Source organism: Pongo abelii, chromosome 8 (genome assembly GCF_028885655.2).
Source record: "Pongo abelii isolate AG06213 chromosome 8, NHGRI_mPonAbe1-v2.0_pri, whole genome shotgun sequence".
In the NCBI taxonomy this organism is placed as follows: Eukaryota; Metazoa; Chordata; class Mammalia; order Primates; family Hominidae; genus Pongo; species Pongo abelii.
Genome location: NC_071993.2, coordinates 101,288,423 through 101,305,556, shown reverse-complemented (window position 1 = coordinate 101,305,556; position 17,134 = coordinate 101,288,423). Strand labels below are relative to the sequence as shown.

Here is a 17,134-nt window from a genome sequence, read left to right as displayed (position 1 = left end):
TATCGTCCAGGCTGGAGTGCAGTGGTACGATGTCGGCTCACCACAACCTTCCCCTCCCAGGTTAAAGTGATTCTCCTGCCTCAACCTCCCGAACAGCTGGGAATAGAGGCGCCTGCCACCAAGCCTGGCTAATTTTTGTATTTTTAGTAGCAACGGGGTTTCACCATGTTGGCCTGACTGGTCTCAAACTCCTGACTTCAGGTGATCCGCCTGCCTTGACCTCCCAAGGTGCTGGGATTACAGGCGTGAGCCACCGTGTCCAGCCCGGAATATTTATTTTATGCATATTTTTAAAGCTATTTATAGCTCATTCAGATTTATCATATATCACTCTTGTTCATATATGAAAAGAAAATAAGAAAAACAGTTATTTCTATAATTTCTTCAGAGTCCAATTCTTCTAAATATTTTGCATTATTTATTGACTCATGGTGTGATGCACTGAAAAAAATACATTGTTTATGTAGTATTGCTGACAAAACTGTCTAATCTGAATCTAATCATGAAAAAATAATCAAATTCAAGTTGAGGGTCATTCTGCAAACAACTAGCCTTAATTTTTGAAAAGTGACATTGTTACTACACATACAAAAGGCTGAGGAACTGTTCTGTTTTAAAGGAAACTAAAAAGAACAACTAAATACCACACATGACCCTGACTGGGTCTCTACTAAAAATACAAAAATTAGCCAGGCATGGTGGCATGTGCCTGTAATCCTAGTTACTCAGGAGGCTGAGGCAAGAGAACTGCTTGAACCCAGAGGGCGGAGGGTGCAGTGAGCTGAGATCGTGCCACTGCACTCCAGCCTGGGTGACAGAGCGAGACTCTATCTCAAAAAAAAAGAAAAAAAAAGAATGCATAGTCCTTGAGGGAGAGTCCCAGGAGAACAAAGAGAACAGCAATTGCGGTACAGCGCTCCATCACGCAGGCTAGAGTGCAGTGGTGGGATCTCGGCTCACTACAACCTCCGTCTCCTGGGTTCAAGCAATTCTTGCCTCAGCCTCCCGAGTAGCTGGAATTACAGGCCTATGCCACCACACCTGGCTAATTTTTGTATTTTTAGTAGAGACGGGGTTTCGCCACGTTGGCCAGGCTGGTCTCGAACTCCTGACCTCAGGTGATCCACCTGCCTCAGCCTCCCAAAATGCTGGGATTACAGGCATGAGCCACCGCACCCAGCCTGTGGTTCTTTTAAATAAGTATAACTGAAACGTGAACCAAGATTACCAAATTTTTGCTAGAATAAAATCTACAGATAAAACTTTCATGAGTTATTTATAGATTCAACATATGTTATTCATTAACATAGTTAAAAACGTGTTTTGTCAAATCATGACATGAAATAGGTATTCCAATATAGTCTACATTATTTTTAACTTATAAAGTAAGTGTGATTTGACTGACTGGTTTGTCAGTGAGCCTTGATACCACCAGTTAAGTCATATGGTGGTCATTTTACATAAATTCAATGACCTAACAGAGCTCGTTTCAGCAGCAAATATACAGTGACCTAATAAGTCTGCAGCCAGGGTAAAAAAAAAAAAATTTTAAACATATTCTAAAAAAATCATTATCATAAGTGTAATAAAAGTAACAGTATTTTAATTTTCCCCAATTTTTCTCAGTATACCAGGTTAAACAAGTGCCTTTAAGTGAGGATTTTTGTTTGTTTGTTTTGAGACACAGTCTCGCTCTGTCACCCACGCTGGAGTGCAGTGGCACAACCTCAGCTCACTGCAACCTCTGCCTCCCGGGTTCAAGCAATTCTTGTGCCTCAGCCTCCTGAGTAGCTGGGATTACAGGCATGCGCCTCCACGCCCAGGTAATTTTTGTATTTTTAGTAGAGACAGGATTTTGCCATGTTGGCAAGGCTGGTCTCAAACTGCTGGCCTCAAGTGATCCGCTTGCCTCAGTGTCCCAAAGTGCTAGGGTTATAGGCATGCGCCACCGCACTCAGCCTGAAGATATAATTTTAATAGATTTTTTTTCTTTTTTTAAAGTCTAGTGTAGGCTGGGTGCAGTGGCTCACACATAAACCCAGCACTTTGGGAGGCTGAAGTGGGAGGATCACTTGAGCCCAGGAGTTCAAGATCCGCCTGGGCAACATAGTGAAACCTTGTCTCAAAAGAAAAAACACAAAACACAAAATAAAATTTAGCCTAAAATGTCAGTAATAGATATTTTGACTAGTCTCAATAAAGGCTTTTGGGAAACTTTATAGAAATGAGAAAGTGAACAATTCTAATAATTGGTAACAAAATGTTTTTGCAACTCAAGTAGTTAACAGTCTTCTGTATTCAATAAAGCTAAAGGAGAATCTAATTGAGTTACTGAGATAATTAAACCATCATTCTCAGCAAACTATTCGCAAGAACAAAAAACCAAACACTGCATGTTCTCACTCATAGGTGGGAACTGAACAATGAGAACACTTGGACACAGGAAGGGGAACATCACACACCGGGGTCTGTCATGGGGTCGGGGGAGGGGGGAGGGATAGCATTAGGAGATATACCTAATGTAAATGACGAGTTAATGGGTGCAGCACACCAACATGGCACATGTATACACATGTAACAAACCTGCACGTTGTGCACATGTACCCTAGAACTTAGTATAATTTAAAAAAAAAACAAAAAAAGTTGATTGAAAATTTACGTATGCCCAACCAAAAAAAAATTTGTATTGTTTTTTTCATTTATGTAGTTTCTCTAATATATTTATTTTGATCAGTTATACTAATAATTGTAATAACACAAATTAGAAAAAACGTTTAATATTTAGAATATTATGTATATCAGAAATAAAGCTAATTTTTAATTTGTAATTAATTTATATATTTGTAGCAGAAGTATAATGAGATTACTAAAAGACTTTCGGGCAGAAAAGTGTTACATTAGAATAAAATTCTGTGAGAGAAATGAAATAAAATACAGTCGTCCTCCACTTTCCCCAGTTTTGCTTTCTGAAGTTTCAGTTTCCTATGGTCAACAGTGGTCTGAAAATATTGAATGGCAAGTTCCAGAAATAAACAAGTCATAAGTTTTAAACTGCATGCTGTTCTAAATAGGGTGATAAAATCTGGAGTGGTCCTGCTCCATCCTGCCAAGGAGGGGAATCATCCCTCTATCCAGTGTAACCATGCTGTATATGCTACCCACCTGCCTAGTAGCCATCTCGGTTATAAGATCAACTGTTGTGGTATTGTAGAGCTTGTGTTCGAGTAATGCTTCTTTCACCTAAATTGTTAGAACAGTGTTATAATTGTTCTACTTTATTATTAGTTATTGCTGTTTATGTCTTATTGTGCCTAATTAATAAATTTTATCATAGGTATGTATGTATAGAAAAAACATAGTATATGTAGGATTCTGCACTATCTGCAGTTTCAGGACAAGTACAAAACCCTATATAGGCCGGGCAGGGTGGCTCATGCCTGTAATCCCAGCACTTTGGGAGGCCGAGGTGGGTGGATCGCCTGAGGTCAGGAGTTCAAGACTAGCCTGGTCAACACAGTGAAACCCCGTCTCTACTAAAAATACAAAAAATTAGCTGGGCATGGTGGCGGGCGCCTGTAATCCCAGCTACTTGGGAGGCTGAGGCAGGAGAATTGCTTGAACCCAGAAGGCGGAGGGTGCAGTGAGCCAAGATCGTGCCATTGCACTCCAGCCTGGGCAACAAGAGCGAAACCCCATCTCAAAAACAAAAACAAAAAACAAAAAAAAACAAACCTATATATTCCACTTGGTGTCTTGGAATATATCTCCTGAGGATAAGCGGGGACTGCTGTATATGGCTATTACCGAAAAGACAAAACATAAGTGTTGGTAAGGTTGTTGAAAAAAAAATTTGCACACTGTTTATAGGAATGTAAATTAGTACAGCTATTATAGAAAACTGTATGGAAGTTATTCAAAAAAACTAAAAATAGAATTACTATATGGTCCAGCAATCTCACTTCTGGCTATTACCCAGAAGACTTGAAATCGGTATATCAAAAAGATACCTGCACTCCCATGTTCATTACAGCACTACTCAAAATAGCCAAGTTAAGGAATCAACATAAGTGTCCATCAACAGATGAATGGGATGAGAGAGTGTGTGTGTGTATACAAAAGAATACTGTTCAGCCTTAACAAAGGAAGAAATTATGTCATTTGGGACAACATGGATGGAACTGGAGAACATTATGCTAAGTGAAATAAGGCAAAAAACAGAAAAGCAAATATTGCATGTTCTCACTTAAATGTGTAATCTAAAACCACTGAACTCATAGAAGCAAAGAGTAGAATGGTGGTTACCAGAGGCTTGGGGGTGGGGAAGATGATAATCAAAGAGTACAAAAAGCTCCAGTTAGAAAGGAGGAGTAACTTTAATTTTTTTGAGACAGGGTCTCACTCTATCGCCCAGGCACAATTTCGGCTTACTACAACCTCAAGAGCCTGAACTCTAGCGATCTTTCCACCTCAGCCTCTTGAGTAGCTGGGACTACAGGTGCACACCACCACACCTGGCTAATTTTTTATTATTTGCAGAGATGAGGTCTCACTGTGTTGCTCAGGCTGGTCTTAAAACTCCTGGGCTCAAGCGATCTTCCCACCTTGGCCTCCCAAATGCTGGGATTATAGGCATGAGCCACCATGCCTGGCCTGTTTTTTTGTTTTTGTTTTTGTTTTTGTTTTGAGATCTATTACACAACATGGCAAATACAACTAATAATTGAGTTCTGTACATTTCACAATCACTCAGAGAGTAAATCTCAAATACTCTCATTACAAAAAATGTCAGATATTTCAGATGCTGGGCAGGTTAATTACTTTGTTTTAATTATACAACATTATATTAAAAAATCATAATATCAGCCAGGCACAGTAGGTCACACTTGTAATCCCAGCACTATGGGAGGCCAATGCAGGCGGGTCACTTGAGCCAGGAGTTCAAGATAAGCCTGGGAAACAGTGCCCTGTCTTAACACAAAATACAGAAAATTAGCCAAGCATGGTGGCTTGTGCCTGCAGTCCCAGCTACCTGGGAGGCTGAGGTGGAAGAATCACCAGGGACCAGGGGACCAGGAGGTCGAGGCTATAGTAAGTCATGATCACGCCATTGTACTCTAGCCTGGGTGACAGAGTGAGACCCTGTCTCAAAAAATAAAAAATAAAAAAAGAAATATAAGTTCAGAGAAAAAGCAAAAATGTAAAATATTAATGAAGGGCTTGTTAATATATTTTTCTTTAAATGGACTATGATATATGTAAATTCATTACAGTATTTAAACTCCACTACAGACTTCTTTTCTTTTTTTTTGAGACAGGGTCTTGCTGTGTTGTGCAGGCTGGAATGCGGTGGTCCAGTCCTAGCTCACTGCTGTCTGGGAGTCCTGGGCTCAAGCGATCTTCCTGCTTCAACCTCCCAAAGTGCTGGGATTTACAGGCATGAGACACTGTGCCCAGCCTGGGGACATTTTTTTTTTTTTTTTTTTTTGAGACAGAGTTTTGCTCTTGTTGCCCAGGCTGGAGTGCAGTGGCACGATCTTGGCTCACTGCAACCTCCGCCTCCCAGATTCAAGCGATTCTCCTGCCTCAGCCTCCTGAGTAGCTGGGATAACAGGTGCGTGCCACCATGCCCGGCTAATTTTTGTATTTTCAGTAGAGACGAGGTTTCACCATGTTGGTCAGGCTGGTCTCGAACTCCTGAATATGTAATCTGCCCGCCTAGGCCTCCCAAAGTGCTGGAATTACAGGTGTGAGCCACCACGCCCAGCCTGCCTGGGGACATTTTTAAAAAAACTGTAAGATGTTAACATTTAACCAGTGCTAAAAAATTAAATTATTTACAAGTAAACTTACTATGAAAAACCTTAAACTTCAACTTAAACATGTGAAGGGGATACAAGGTGTTCTTACAAGTCATTCATAGAATACCTAAGTAAGAGAGTTTAAAGACTCTTTGCTCAAATCTAACTTTCTCTGTAAGGACTATCTTACAATCTTTTCAAATACTACAACCTGCCCCACCCTAAACCTAGCACTTTCCCCCTTTATCATCTCACACTTTTCTACAGCACTTATCTTTTAATATAACATGATTTACTTATTTGTTTGTTGTTTATTGTCTGTTTCTTTCTTCTGAACTGTAAGCATCATAAGGACAGAAATCATTTTGTTCATTGAGGTATTTCAAGTGCCTAGAACAATGCCTGACATATAGTCATAAGAGCACAATAAATATTTGTTGAGTAAACAAACATAGAAATGAACATGAAACAGAACAAAGTAACTTGTACCAGACAGCCACCCTATAGAGAGGTCTAACATTCTTCTATTTTAAGGCAAAGGTGAGAAGATGAAAGTTCTATAACTTCTAGTTAAAAATGGCAATTGAACATCACATCTTTCTTTGTTCTGCAAAATCCAACTAAAAATACAGTAAAGAAAAAATAAATATTAACCCACAAGGACTACAAGAATGAAAAATTACACAGTAGATAGTTAATAGTATTTTAGAAATTGTAAATTAAATAAGTGTAGAATGTTAAAACTAAAATATCTACGGAGGAGGAAGCCAATAATCAGCAAGCCAATTCAGCTGTAAAACCCTGAAGGCTCGGAAGCTGAAGTTGTCAAGTACCTGTGAAATTGAGAAATAGAGCTAAAAATAGGATTGGGTGAAAGTCTGTATAAGGAGCAAATCCCCTCCCCTATCCTTTAGGGACAGGTACCTATCCTTCCCTTAACCTGGTAGAACATAGGAGGTTTACTCTCTAGAGGCACAGTCATGGAAAAGAGGGTTAGGAAGAAGGGGACAAGGCATCACACTGACATCAGGGCATGAGATACAAGTTTATAAATTGCATGGTGAAATCTCCTGCAGCTCCCCCAGAAAGCTGGCAGCCTCAAGTACATATAAGCTCCTGGCAAGAGATGGAAAGATTCTTCGCTGGGTAAATTGATAAGCCCAAGAAAAACAGACATAAAAATACAGACATTTGGGAGCTAATACAACATAGGATATTTTGATAAAGAGTGTAGATAAAATGCTTATATTCAAAAAACAGATTGAAACAAATACTTACATAACCAACATCAGGTCTGTAGCATGTGTATGCCCCTAAAATACTATGTAAGACATCATGATATGGACCACCCTTAGGAGAGAAAAATGAAATTTGAAACTGTACAAATAATTGTCTCTAAGTTAATTTTCATATAACATGTTAATAAACTGTAACATTTCCTAAATGACTAGTTTTAGCATATTTAATAAAAAAATATTATAAATGTACTCTGCCAAGATGTTTTCCAAATTATTAATAAGGAATATTTAATACTGTAGATGGGTGCGGTGGCTCATGCCTGTAATCCCAGCACTTTAGGAGGTCGAGATGGGCAGGTCACTTGAGGCCAGGAGTTTGAGACCAGCTTGGCTAACATGGCAAAACCCCATCTCTACTACAAATACAAAAATTAGCTGGGCATGGTGTCATATGCCTGTAATTCCAGCTACTCGGGTGGCTGAGGCACAAGAATCGCTTGAACTCAGGAGGCAGTGGTTGCACTGAGCCGGGATTGTGCCACTGCACTCCAGCCTGGGCAACAGAGTGAGAATCTCTCAAAAAAAAAAGAAATATTTAGTACTAAATAACAACAACAAAAAAAAGCCAAATAAACTTACTTGATGGATACAAGCTATATAATTTGTCAACAGTTTTAAAATCTTCTAGATTTGGTATAAGGGTATGATGAATACACACTGTTTCATTTTATGTAATACAGCATCAGCAGAGAAAAACCATCAAGCTAAACTAAACTGTGTTAATAATTTTAATCTTAATGGTAAAAATTTTTATCTCATTTTATTTTTATCAATCTAAAGATAGAAGAATTCCATGTATAAAGACTTGAATCAGCTGGGTGTGGTGGCACATGCCTGTAATCCCATAATCCCAGCTACGCAGGAGGCTGATGCAGGAGGATTGCTTGAGCCTAGGAGTTTGAGTCCAGCCTGGGCAACACAGCAAGACCTGATCTCAAATTTAAAAAGAAATAAAAATAAAGACATGAGTCAAAGATAAAGTATATATAATGTAGTCATTTCTCTTTTCATAAGGTATAAGCAACTTCATAATAGCCTATGTACAAAGAAAACCATTTCTTCCTATTTTAATGATAATTCTGAAAATTTTTAAGTTTTGTGACAAAGTTCTTTATACTTTAACAATTTACTAGGCCAAAATATTAAGAATTCATATATCTTACAAAATAAAAAGCAAAATAAATTCACTGTAATAAAATTCATCAAGTGCCTACTACATAAAAGGTATTAAATGCTATGCTAACTATAATGTATTTCGGTCAGTGGAATAAAATAATAGAAATTCCTTTATAATTTTATAACTAGTTTTAGACTTTTTATATAGGGTCCGCAATTTCTATAGTTTTGCCTTTTTTAAAGTAATAGCTATTCATTTAAAGAATCTGTTGCCTTGGATATTGATAGATTCTTTTTTTTAAGTAATTACAAGCTGGTTAGAAACCCTCACCTTCTGAAAGATGTAGAGAGATGGAAATGTACGGGATATGTCCAGCTTAATTAATTCCAGACTGGCCTCTCGATCAGCAACAGATACACCTGCATTTACCAAGCAGATACAATTTAAATGATCACTTGGCTCTAACAAGTTCAATTTTATAAATACAGAATGATCACACAGCATGTGTTATTTAAGTTAAAAGCTGAATAATCAAGAAATTATAAGAAATGTCACATAGCTTTTGTTAGAACTTGTTATTCTCTTGTACAAAGAAAACAGCTATACATTTATCAGAAAGTTATATGGTAAAGGATTTCTAATTCCAGTTTTTACAGAAGATAGGGGCAGTCCATCATTTCCATGGTAACAACTAGGAAAAAAAATTACAAATATCACATTTAAAAAATCATCAGAGAGCTATGGATACAGAGAGATCAATAGGATTTAAACTCCAGAAAAGTAAGAGTCTTTCCTTGGTGAGTAGACACCAGTGTCCATTTTTATTCCTAGGGGTATCTGCCAGGTCTAGGTATGGGCTTAGGATCGAGCTCGCCAAAGACAAAGTCACTCTAGTTAGAGGAAGAGAAACCAGAAGAGCTACACATGGCCAAATAAAACTGATGTGATAGACAGGAATCTGGAGGAGCCCTGAATGTGTATCTATGGGACTTTTCTGAATGCAGAAGGCCGGGCTAGAAATGCAGAATAAAATCATCCAAAGTCACAAGGTCTTGAGAGGGCATATCATTGGAGGGAGATACCTGTAATCAAAATAGAACACTTTGGGCCGGGTGTGGTGGCTTATGCCTGTAATCCCAGCACTTTGGGAAGCCGAGGCGGGTGGATCACCTGAGGTCAGGAGTTCGAGACCAGCCTGACCAACACGGTGAAACCCTGTCTCTACTAAAAATTAGCCGGGCATGGTGGAGCGCACCTGTAATCCCAGCTACTCAGGGGACTGAGGCAGGAGAATTGCTTGAACCTGGGAGGCAGAGGTTGCAGTGAGCCAAGATCGTGCCACTGCACTCCAGCCTGGGCGACAGAGTGAGCGTCTCAAAAAAAAACAACACTTTTTCCCATCAAGAAATTTGAAACTCAAGATAAACTAAGTCTATCTAAAGCTACAACCTTGCCCCAATCTAGATCAATTAATGGTTGAATTGAGGTGATAAGCCCTTAATCGAACTGCCTAACAGGAAAGAGCAGCTTCCTCTGCAGGGGAAACCACAGCTTTGGTTCCTACATTCTTTTTATATACTATGTCTGGCATATAATTTAAACATTTAAGATATACAAAGAAGCAGAAAATGTGACTTACAACCACTTTAAAGGGAAAATAAGGGGAAAAACAGCCGACAGAGGCAGACCTGCAGATTATGCAGTATTGGAATTAACAGGCAATGAAACTATGTTACAAATATGTTAAAGAAAATATCTGGCTGATATGCGCTAGAGAAAAAAATAATAATACATTTTTTAAAAAAAATAGAGGAAAAGATGGCGGAAGGAACACGGGATAGGAAGATGAAGAATTTCAACAGAGAAACAGAATGTATAAAAAGAACCAAGTGAACATTCTACAATTACAAAGCATATCTGAAATTAAAAGCCCATTACACAGATTTAGATTTAATAGCAGACTAGATAAACCAGAAGAAAGGATTAGTGAATTTGATGATGGATCAATAAAAATCAATGAAACTGAAGCAGAGAAAGAGAGAGAGAGGAAAAAAAGAATTGGCCAGGCACAGTGGTTCATGCCTGCAATCCCAGCACTTTGGAAGGCCAAGCAGGAGGATTGCTTGAGGCCAGGAGTTTGAGACCAGCCGGGGAAACATAGAGAGCCCCCATCCCTATATGATGAATTAAAATTTTTTTCAATTATATAGAATTATATCTATCCACCACCAAAAAAAGAAAAAAAAAGAGAGAGTGTAAGAGGCTTGTGAAACACTGTTAAATGGTCTACTATACATGTAATTGGAGTCCAGAAGGAAAACAGCCAAGAAAGGGCAGAAGCAATATTTAAAAAGACAATGACCAAAAAGTTAAATGACACATGCAAATTATACATATCCAGGAAATAAGAAAACAGTAATTTATGTAGACACTGCTTCTGACTAGAACTCTTCATTACATTCAATTAATTTCTACTGAAGTGCAATTTTCACCATTTATTCTTTTTCTTTGGAGATGAAGTCTGTTACCCAGGCTGGAGTGCAATGGCGTGATCTCAGCTCACTGTAACCTCTGCCTCCCAGGTTCAAGACATTCTCCCTGCCTCAGCCTCCCAAGTAGCTGGGATTGCAGGCACCTGCCACCACACCCAGCTAATTTTTGTTTTTTTAGTAGAGATGGGGTTTCGCCATGTTGTCCAGGCTGGTTTCAAACTCCTAACCTCAGGTGATCCACCTGCCTTGGCCCCCCAAAGTGCCAGGATTACAGGTGTGAGCCATCCGCCCAGCCTCACCATTTATTATTGAAAAAATATTTCAGAAGTGAATACTTATAATTTTAATTCTCATAATTTCAATGCTTCATAAAAATGAGTTTAAAATGATGAAATAGCTGCTGTCTGCCAGTATAAAACTTCTTTACCTTTTACGTACTTTTAGTTCTCCACAAATAGCTGACATAGCTAAGAGGTCTTAGGATGATACTTACATGAACTCTTCTGTAAATCGTCTTTTTCCTAGCCTTGTTTACTGAAAGGGTTATTAAGATTAAATAAGATGATATATGTAAAGCAATTACTACAGCTTCTTATACATGGTACAAAATCATGCTCAGTAGCTGAATTTTCATCCTAAAATTCTTATTTAAAAAAAGAAATCACACCTTCTGTATCATTCTCTGAACTTGTTTCACTGAAACTTTTCCACCGTTCTTTTGCTCTTGAGAGGAAGATTTCATAAAGTTCTGGGGGGTGGGGGGAGAACAAAAATGTATGAATAATAGGAAAGAAATATATTTGCAAATTTTAATTTTTACTCTTTACCTATTACAGGTCAGGTCTCTCTGATGTAGCAAGCATCAAAAAAGTGGCAAATCTAAGTACTTGATTCTACCAAAACTATTCATTATATACCCAGAAAGAAAGTAAATAAAATTACTGCAGAGTAATCATCCATACAGAATGTACATATGAGGCAGAAAGAGATGCTTCTGCTAAGAAGTATCATTGCGGAACAGCAGAAAAAAATGATTTTTGGAGTCAATCAAACCTAGATTCAAATTCTAGCTCTGCCATTTACTATCTGAGGGACTTCAAGAAAGTTATTTAGCTATGCTGGAACTCAGCTTTCTTTATCTGTAAACCAGAGAAAAACAACACCTACTCATAGGGTTACTGATGATTAAATAAGATAATATATATAAAGCTCCTGGCGCCTCATAGCACTTCAATAGATGCTCGATCTTGCTTTCTATCACTCCTGAAACTGGTTTCTCCATTATGATATTGCTATCTAAAGCTACTTATATTTCACACAGACTTGGTGTGTGTCACCAACAAACAAAATCTCTACCCCTGTCTTTTTAATTTAAGTGCCTAGTCGCTGCACTCCCATATGCAGGATCTCATAAAAACTTCAGGACAGGAAAGATTTTAAAAGTTTTCTCAATTCCCAAATTTTATTTGTCTTTATTTTGTAACTAACTATTGCAGATATTTGAAACTACATAAAAATACGACATTTCAGGGACAGAAGAACAGAAAAAACATGTCTTGCCCAAACACCAAAGTTCATATATTGTCCAAAATAAGTTTTTTGCTTCAATTAATTCTTTTTAAAATTTTATTCATTTTTAAAGGTAATACAAGAACATGGTTTTAAAAAATTTCAAAAAGTAGGCCGGGCAAGGTGGCTCATGCCTGTAATCCCAGCACTTTGGGAGGCCGAGGCAGGTGGATCGCCTGAGGTCAGGAGTTTGAGACCAGTCTGGCCAACATGGTGAAACCCTGTCTCTACTAAAAATACAAAAAATTTAGCTGGGCATGGTGGTGCATGCCTGTAATCCCAGATACTTGGGAGGCTGAGGCAGGAGAATCGCTTGAGCCCGGGAGGCGGAGGTTGCTGTGAGCAGAGATCGCACCACTGCACTCCAGTCTGGGCAACAAAGCAAGACTCCATTTAAAAAAAAATAAAGAGAAAAATAAACTTCCTTTCCTCAGATGCAAGTGTGGTTATCAGAGCTCTAATTATTCCAAGAATGAAAATATGCATGCACAAGTATATACATAAATATATAATCCTTTTTAAAAAATTAAAGTGGCAACATGTTTCATGCACTGATCTGTATCTTACTTTGTTATATTAGAGGTTGTTCCATGTTAGTAGATATAGATCTGCTTTTGTTTCTTTTAAACAACTGCATAATTTTCCAAAGTAATGACTATACCATAACGAGTATTCTTATATTGCCAAGAAGCATATCATTATCAAATATCTGACTAGATATATTTCAAACAGACTCTTACTATTCTAATCTTTTCTCCCTTCTATCTACTTTTCATTACTACTAATGGTTTGGAAAGAAGAAATTTAAAAAAACAACTTAAAATTCCTATTCTTCTTATTATTATTTTTTGAGACAGGGTCTTTCTCTGTTGCCCAGACTGGAGTGCAGTGGTGTGACTTCAGCTCATTGCAACCTCCCCCTCCTGGGTTCAAGCAATTCTCAGCCTCCTGAGTAGCTGGGATTACTGGCATGCACCACCATATCCAGTTAATTTTTTGTATTTTCAGTAGAGTCAGGGTTTCACCATGTTGGCCAGGCTGGTCTTGAACTCCTGGCCTCATGTGATCCACCTGCCTCGGCCTCCCAAAGTGCTAGCATTACAGGCGTAAGCCACCACACCAGGCAAAATTCCTATTACTTATGCCTGGCTCCATCAGTAATTTCATAGGAGACGAATATAAGGTTAAAATTTACACATATAATTATTTGGAGGTTATTAGGTATAAAATTGTAAGTTTTTTTAAAAAATTCAAACTGGTTCTAAGACAGTCAGCTTCAATATTATACCCAAATTTTAAAACTGTCCAAAAAAAGGGGGCTTACCAGACAAACCCATCAGTTTTAGAAGTCATAAAATTGATCTAATAATAAAAATGTGGTAATGCATTTCGAAACATCAAAGGACATCTCTCCAGTAAGATTTACAGTTAAGAAGACCTGCATCTCAGTTCAATTTGATGCTTGGGTCCTCATGTCACACTGACTTTGCTTTGAATCTGCAAAGGGAGAGTTTGAAGCAGGCTTAAAGATGATACTTTGGACTTGAACAGAGAATACTTTGATTTCAGTGTATATTTTGCTTTCTGATTTTGCGACAATTATGATATTATCCATACTCTCAGCAAAATGCACTTTCACTATCGTTTTATATTATCACAAATAACTGTTAGAACAATCCTTTCATATTCTTACCCCTATTTTACAGGTGAAGAAAAACTAAGATTTCTAGATGTTAAGTAATATGCCCAAGGTCACAAACCTAATATATATGGTGGAACCAAGCTTTGAACCATATTTGACTGACTTTAGAGCCCTTACTCTTAGCTACTATTCTCTAACGATTATAAATTTCATGACTAAAACAAGTCAAATTATTAAAGCCATTCAAAAGTAAACAAGGTTAACAAAAATAAATGTACTTCAATCCAATTTTAGCATCTTTTCCGCACTAATAAAAAAGAAGAGAATAAACACACATTCCATTCTTGAATACACAAATGTTTAGTGAAGAAAATAGAAAATTATGTTGGAAATAAATGACTCAGTTATGTTACAAAACTATAAATTTCAAGCTAAAAACGAACCTTTTGATTATAGTATCACAAAACGTTAACACCAATTTAACCAATATTTTAATGTCTAAGTTATCAAGATAACTCAGATTCTAAAGCCAGTTATCAATAAAAATTGCGAACAAAACTTCATATAACCATCAATATCTCATTACCTGTTTGCAAAATTGATTCTTAAGACTTTAAACAATTACAGTATGTTCAAAAATTCTTATTATGGATTTAGAAAATCTAACTGAAAGTTCTGACTATAATTTTAAACATTCAATCTGTTCCAAACTCAGAAAGCAAAAGTAATCTCTGTTTATATTTGGAGAGAACAGTTAAGTCATATAAAATCTAACTTTTTCTAAGTTAAATAAAAACTTAATTCTTCCTTTAAATTCTATTCTAAAAGTTTTTAAGTTCTTTGAAAATAACATGTTGGCTGGGCACAGTGGCTCATGCCTGTAATCCCAGCACTTTGGGAGGCCGAGGTGGGCATATCACTGGAGGTCAAGAGTTCGAGACCAGCCTGGCCAACATGGCGAAACCCCATCTCTACTAAAAATACAAAAATTAGTCAGTGTGGTGGCAGGCACCTGTAATCTCAGCTACTTGGGAGGCTGAGGCAGGGACAACTGCTTGAACCCAGGAGGCGGGGGTTGCAGTGAGCTGAGAGAGCACCATTGCACTCCAGCCTCAGCGACAGAGCAAGACTCCATCTCAAAAATAAATAAATAAAAATAAATTAATTAAATAATATGTTTATTACAGGAGACTTGTGAAAATCAAATTTTAAAATCATACGTAATCATAATATCCAAAGTTGGCATCGCTTTTCAGACAAAGGGTAAACATTTAAATTTTTGTTATAATTCTGTCCAATTATATATAATGCTGATTGCTGCAATGAACATTTTGTAGAAAAGCTTTTGCATCCAATCCTATTTCCTCAGAGTAAATTCTTAGAACTGAAATAAACAGTCAAAGGTTATTTGTTTGAGACCTTTGGTAAATATTTATGAATGATTTTCAGTCATCCTCGTATGGGTAATTCTCATTCATTTTAATCTCTTTTGAGGGATGAAAAACAGTACTTGGATGTTAACATATATGTCTTTTTTATAGAATGGCAGGAAAAAACATATGTTTTTGATTTGGCTATCTCAAGGAAAACGGTTAAATAAATTATAGTACAGCCAAATTGTGGAATACAATGTAGCTATAGTACATATGAGGCAGACTTGTATGTACTAACATGGAAGATGTTCAAGATAGATTATAGGGTGAAGAAAGCAAGCCACAGAATAACCTTATGGCATACATTGTGGGGGAAAAAATAAAAAAGCTTTAAAATTGATCGTATGTAGATGCACACTTTATGTACATAGAAAAAAGACCAGAAAGAATATACACCAAATTGCTAATAGTGTTTACAGTAGGATCAAGAATACCAGTTCAGGTGGAAGAGCAGACACTTGCACCTTCTCATTACTTTAACTTTTTCCAATAAATACAAAAAGAAAAATTTTAGAAGTAACAGTGACAATGTATTATTTCTAGTATTAAAGTCCTTAAGTCTTTATGTGGTGCCATTGTCTAGCATTAACATTATCATTTAGACCAATTTAGCACATTTTATTATTAACTATTTATTTATTTAGAGACAGGGTCTCACTCTGTCACCCAGGCTGGAGTGCAGTGGCACAATCACAGCTCATTGCACCTCCTGAGCTCAAGCGATCCTCCCACCTCACCCTCTCGAGTGGTGTGCCCACATGCGGGCTGCCTGGCTAATTTTGGGATTTTTTTTGTAGAGACGGGATCTTGCTATGTTGCCCAGGCTGGTCTCAAACTCCTGGGCTCAAGAGATCTATCCGCCTCAGCCTCCTGAAGTGCTGGGATTACAGACATGAGCCACCATGCCTGGCCTATAAACTATTTTACTTTCCTCTATTTGATATTATTCTAATTTGATCTAATTTTAAAAATTTATTTATTTATTTATTCTATTTATTTTTGAGATGGAGTTTCGCTCTTGTTGCCCAGGCTGGAGTGCAATGGCGCAATCTCGACTCACTGCAACCTTCGCCTCCTGGGTTCAAGTGATTCTCCTGCCTCAGCCTCCCGAGTAGCTGGGATTACAGACATGCACCACCACGCCTGGCTAATTTTGTATTTTTAGTAGAGACAGGGTTTCTCCATGTTGGTCAGGCTGGTCTCAAATTCCTGACATCAGTTGATCCACCCGCGTTGGCCTCCCAAAGTGCTGGGATTACAGGCGTGAGCTACCGCGCCTGGCCAAATTATTTATTTATTAATTTAGAGACAGAGTCATGCTCTGTAGCCCTGGTTGGAGTGCCGCGGCACAATCATAGCTCACTGTAACCTTAAACTCCTGGGCTCAAGCAATCCTCCCATCTAAACCTCCCAAGTAGCTGGGACTACAGGCATGAGCCACCACATCCGGCTTAATTTTTAAAAAATTCATCAAAACTACTCTGCAAGCCAGGCACGGTGGCTCACACCTATAATCCCAGCACTTTGGGAGGCTGACGCAAGCAGATCACTTGAGGCCAGGAGTTTGAGACCAGCCTGGCCAGCATGGTAAAACCCCATCTCTACTAAAAATAAAAAAATTAGCCAGGCGTGGTGGTACACACCTATAGTCCCAGCTGCTCAGGAGGCTGAGGCAGGAGGATCGCTTGAACCCGGGAGGCGGAGGTTACAGTGAGCCGAGACTACGCCACTGCACTCCAGCACAGCAACAGAGCGAGACTCCATCTCAAAAACAAAAACAAAAAA

At 38.0% G+C, this 17,134-nt stretch overlaps 1 protein-coding gene across 3 annotated transcripts in view; it reads right to left on the bottom strand.

Annotated features, from left to right (window-relative positions):
* Nucleotides 1–17,134, bottom strand: part of TBC1D12 (TBC1 domain family member 12) — a 136,696-nt gene that overhangs the window by 16,387 nt on the left and 103,175 nt on the right. Inside the window, exons 7-10 of one of the 3 annotated variants that reach the window (XM_054522672.2) lie at nt 11,373–11,453; nt 8,544–8,632; nt 7,077–7,148; nt 3,163–3,240 (exon numbers count right to left, since the gene is read on the bottom strand). In XM_054522672.2, the coding sequence (XP_054378647.2) occupies nt 3,163–3,240; nt 7,077–7,148; nt 8,544–8,632; nt 11,373–11,453 (320 nt within the window). The remainder of the gene's footprint in view (nt 1–3,162; nt 3,241–7,076; nt 7,149–8,543; nt 8,633–11,372; nt 11,454–17,134) is intronic. The other 2 variants (XM_009245643.4, XM_054522673.2) reach the window with 2 other exon arrangements.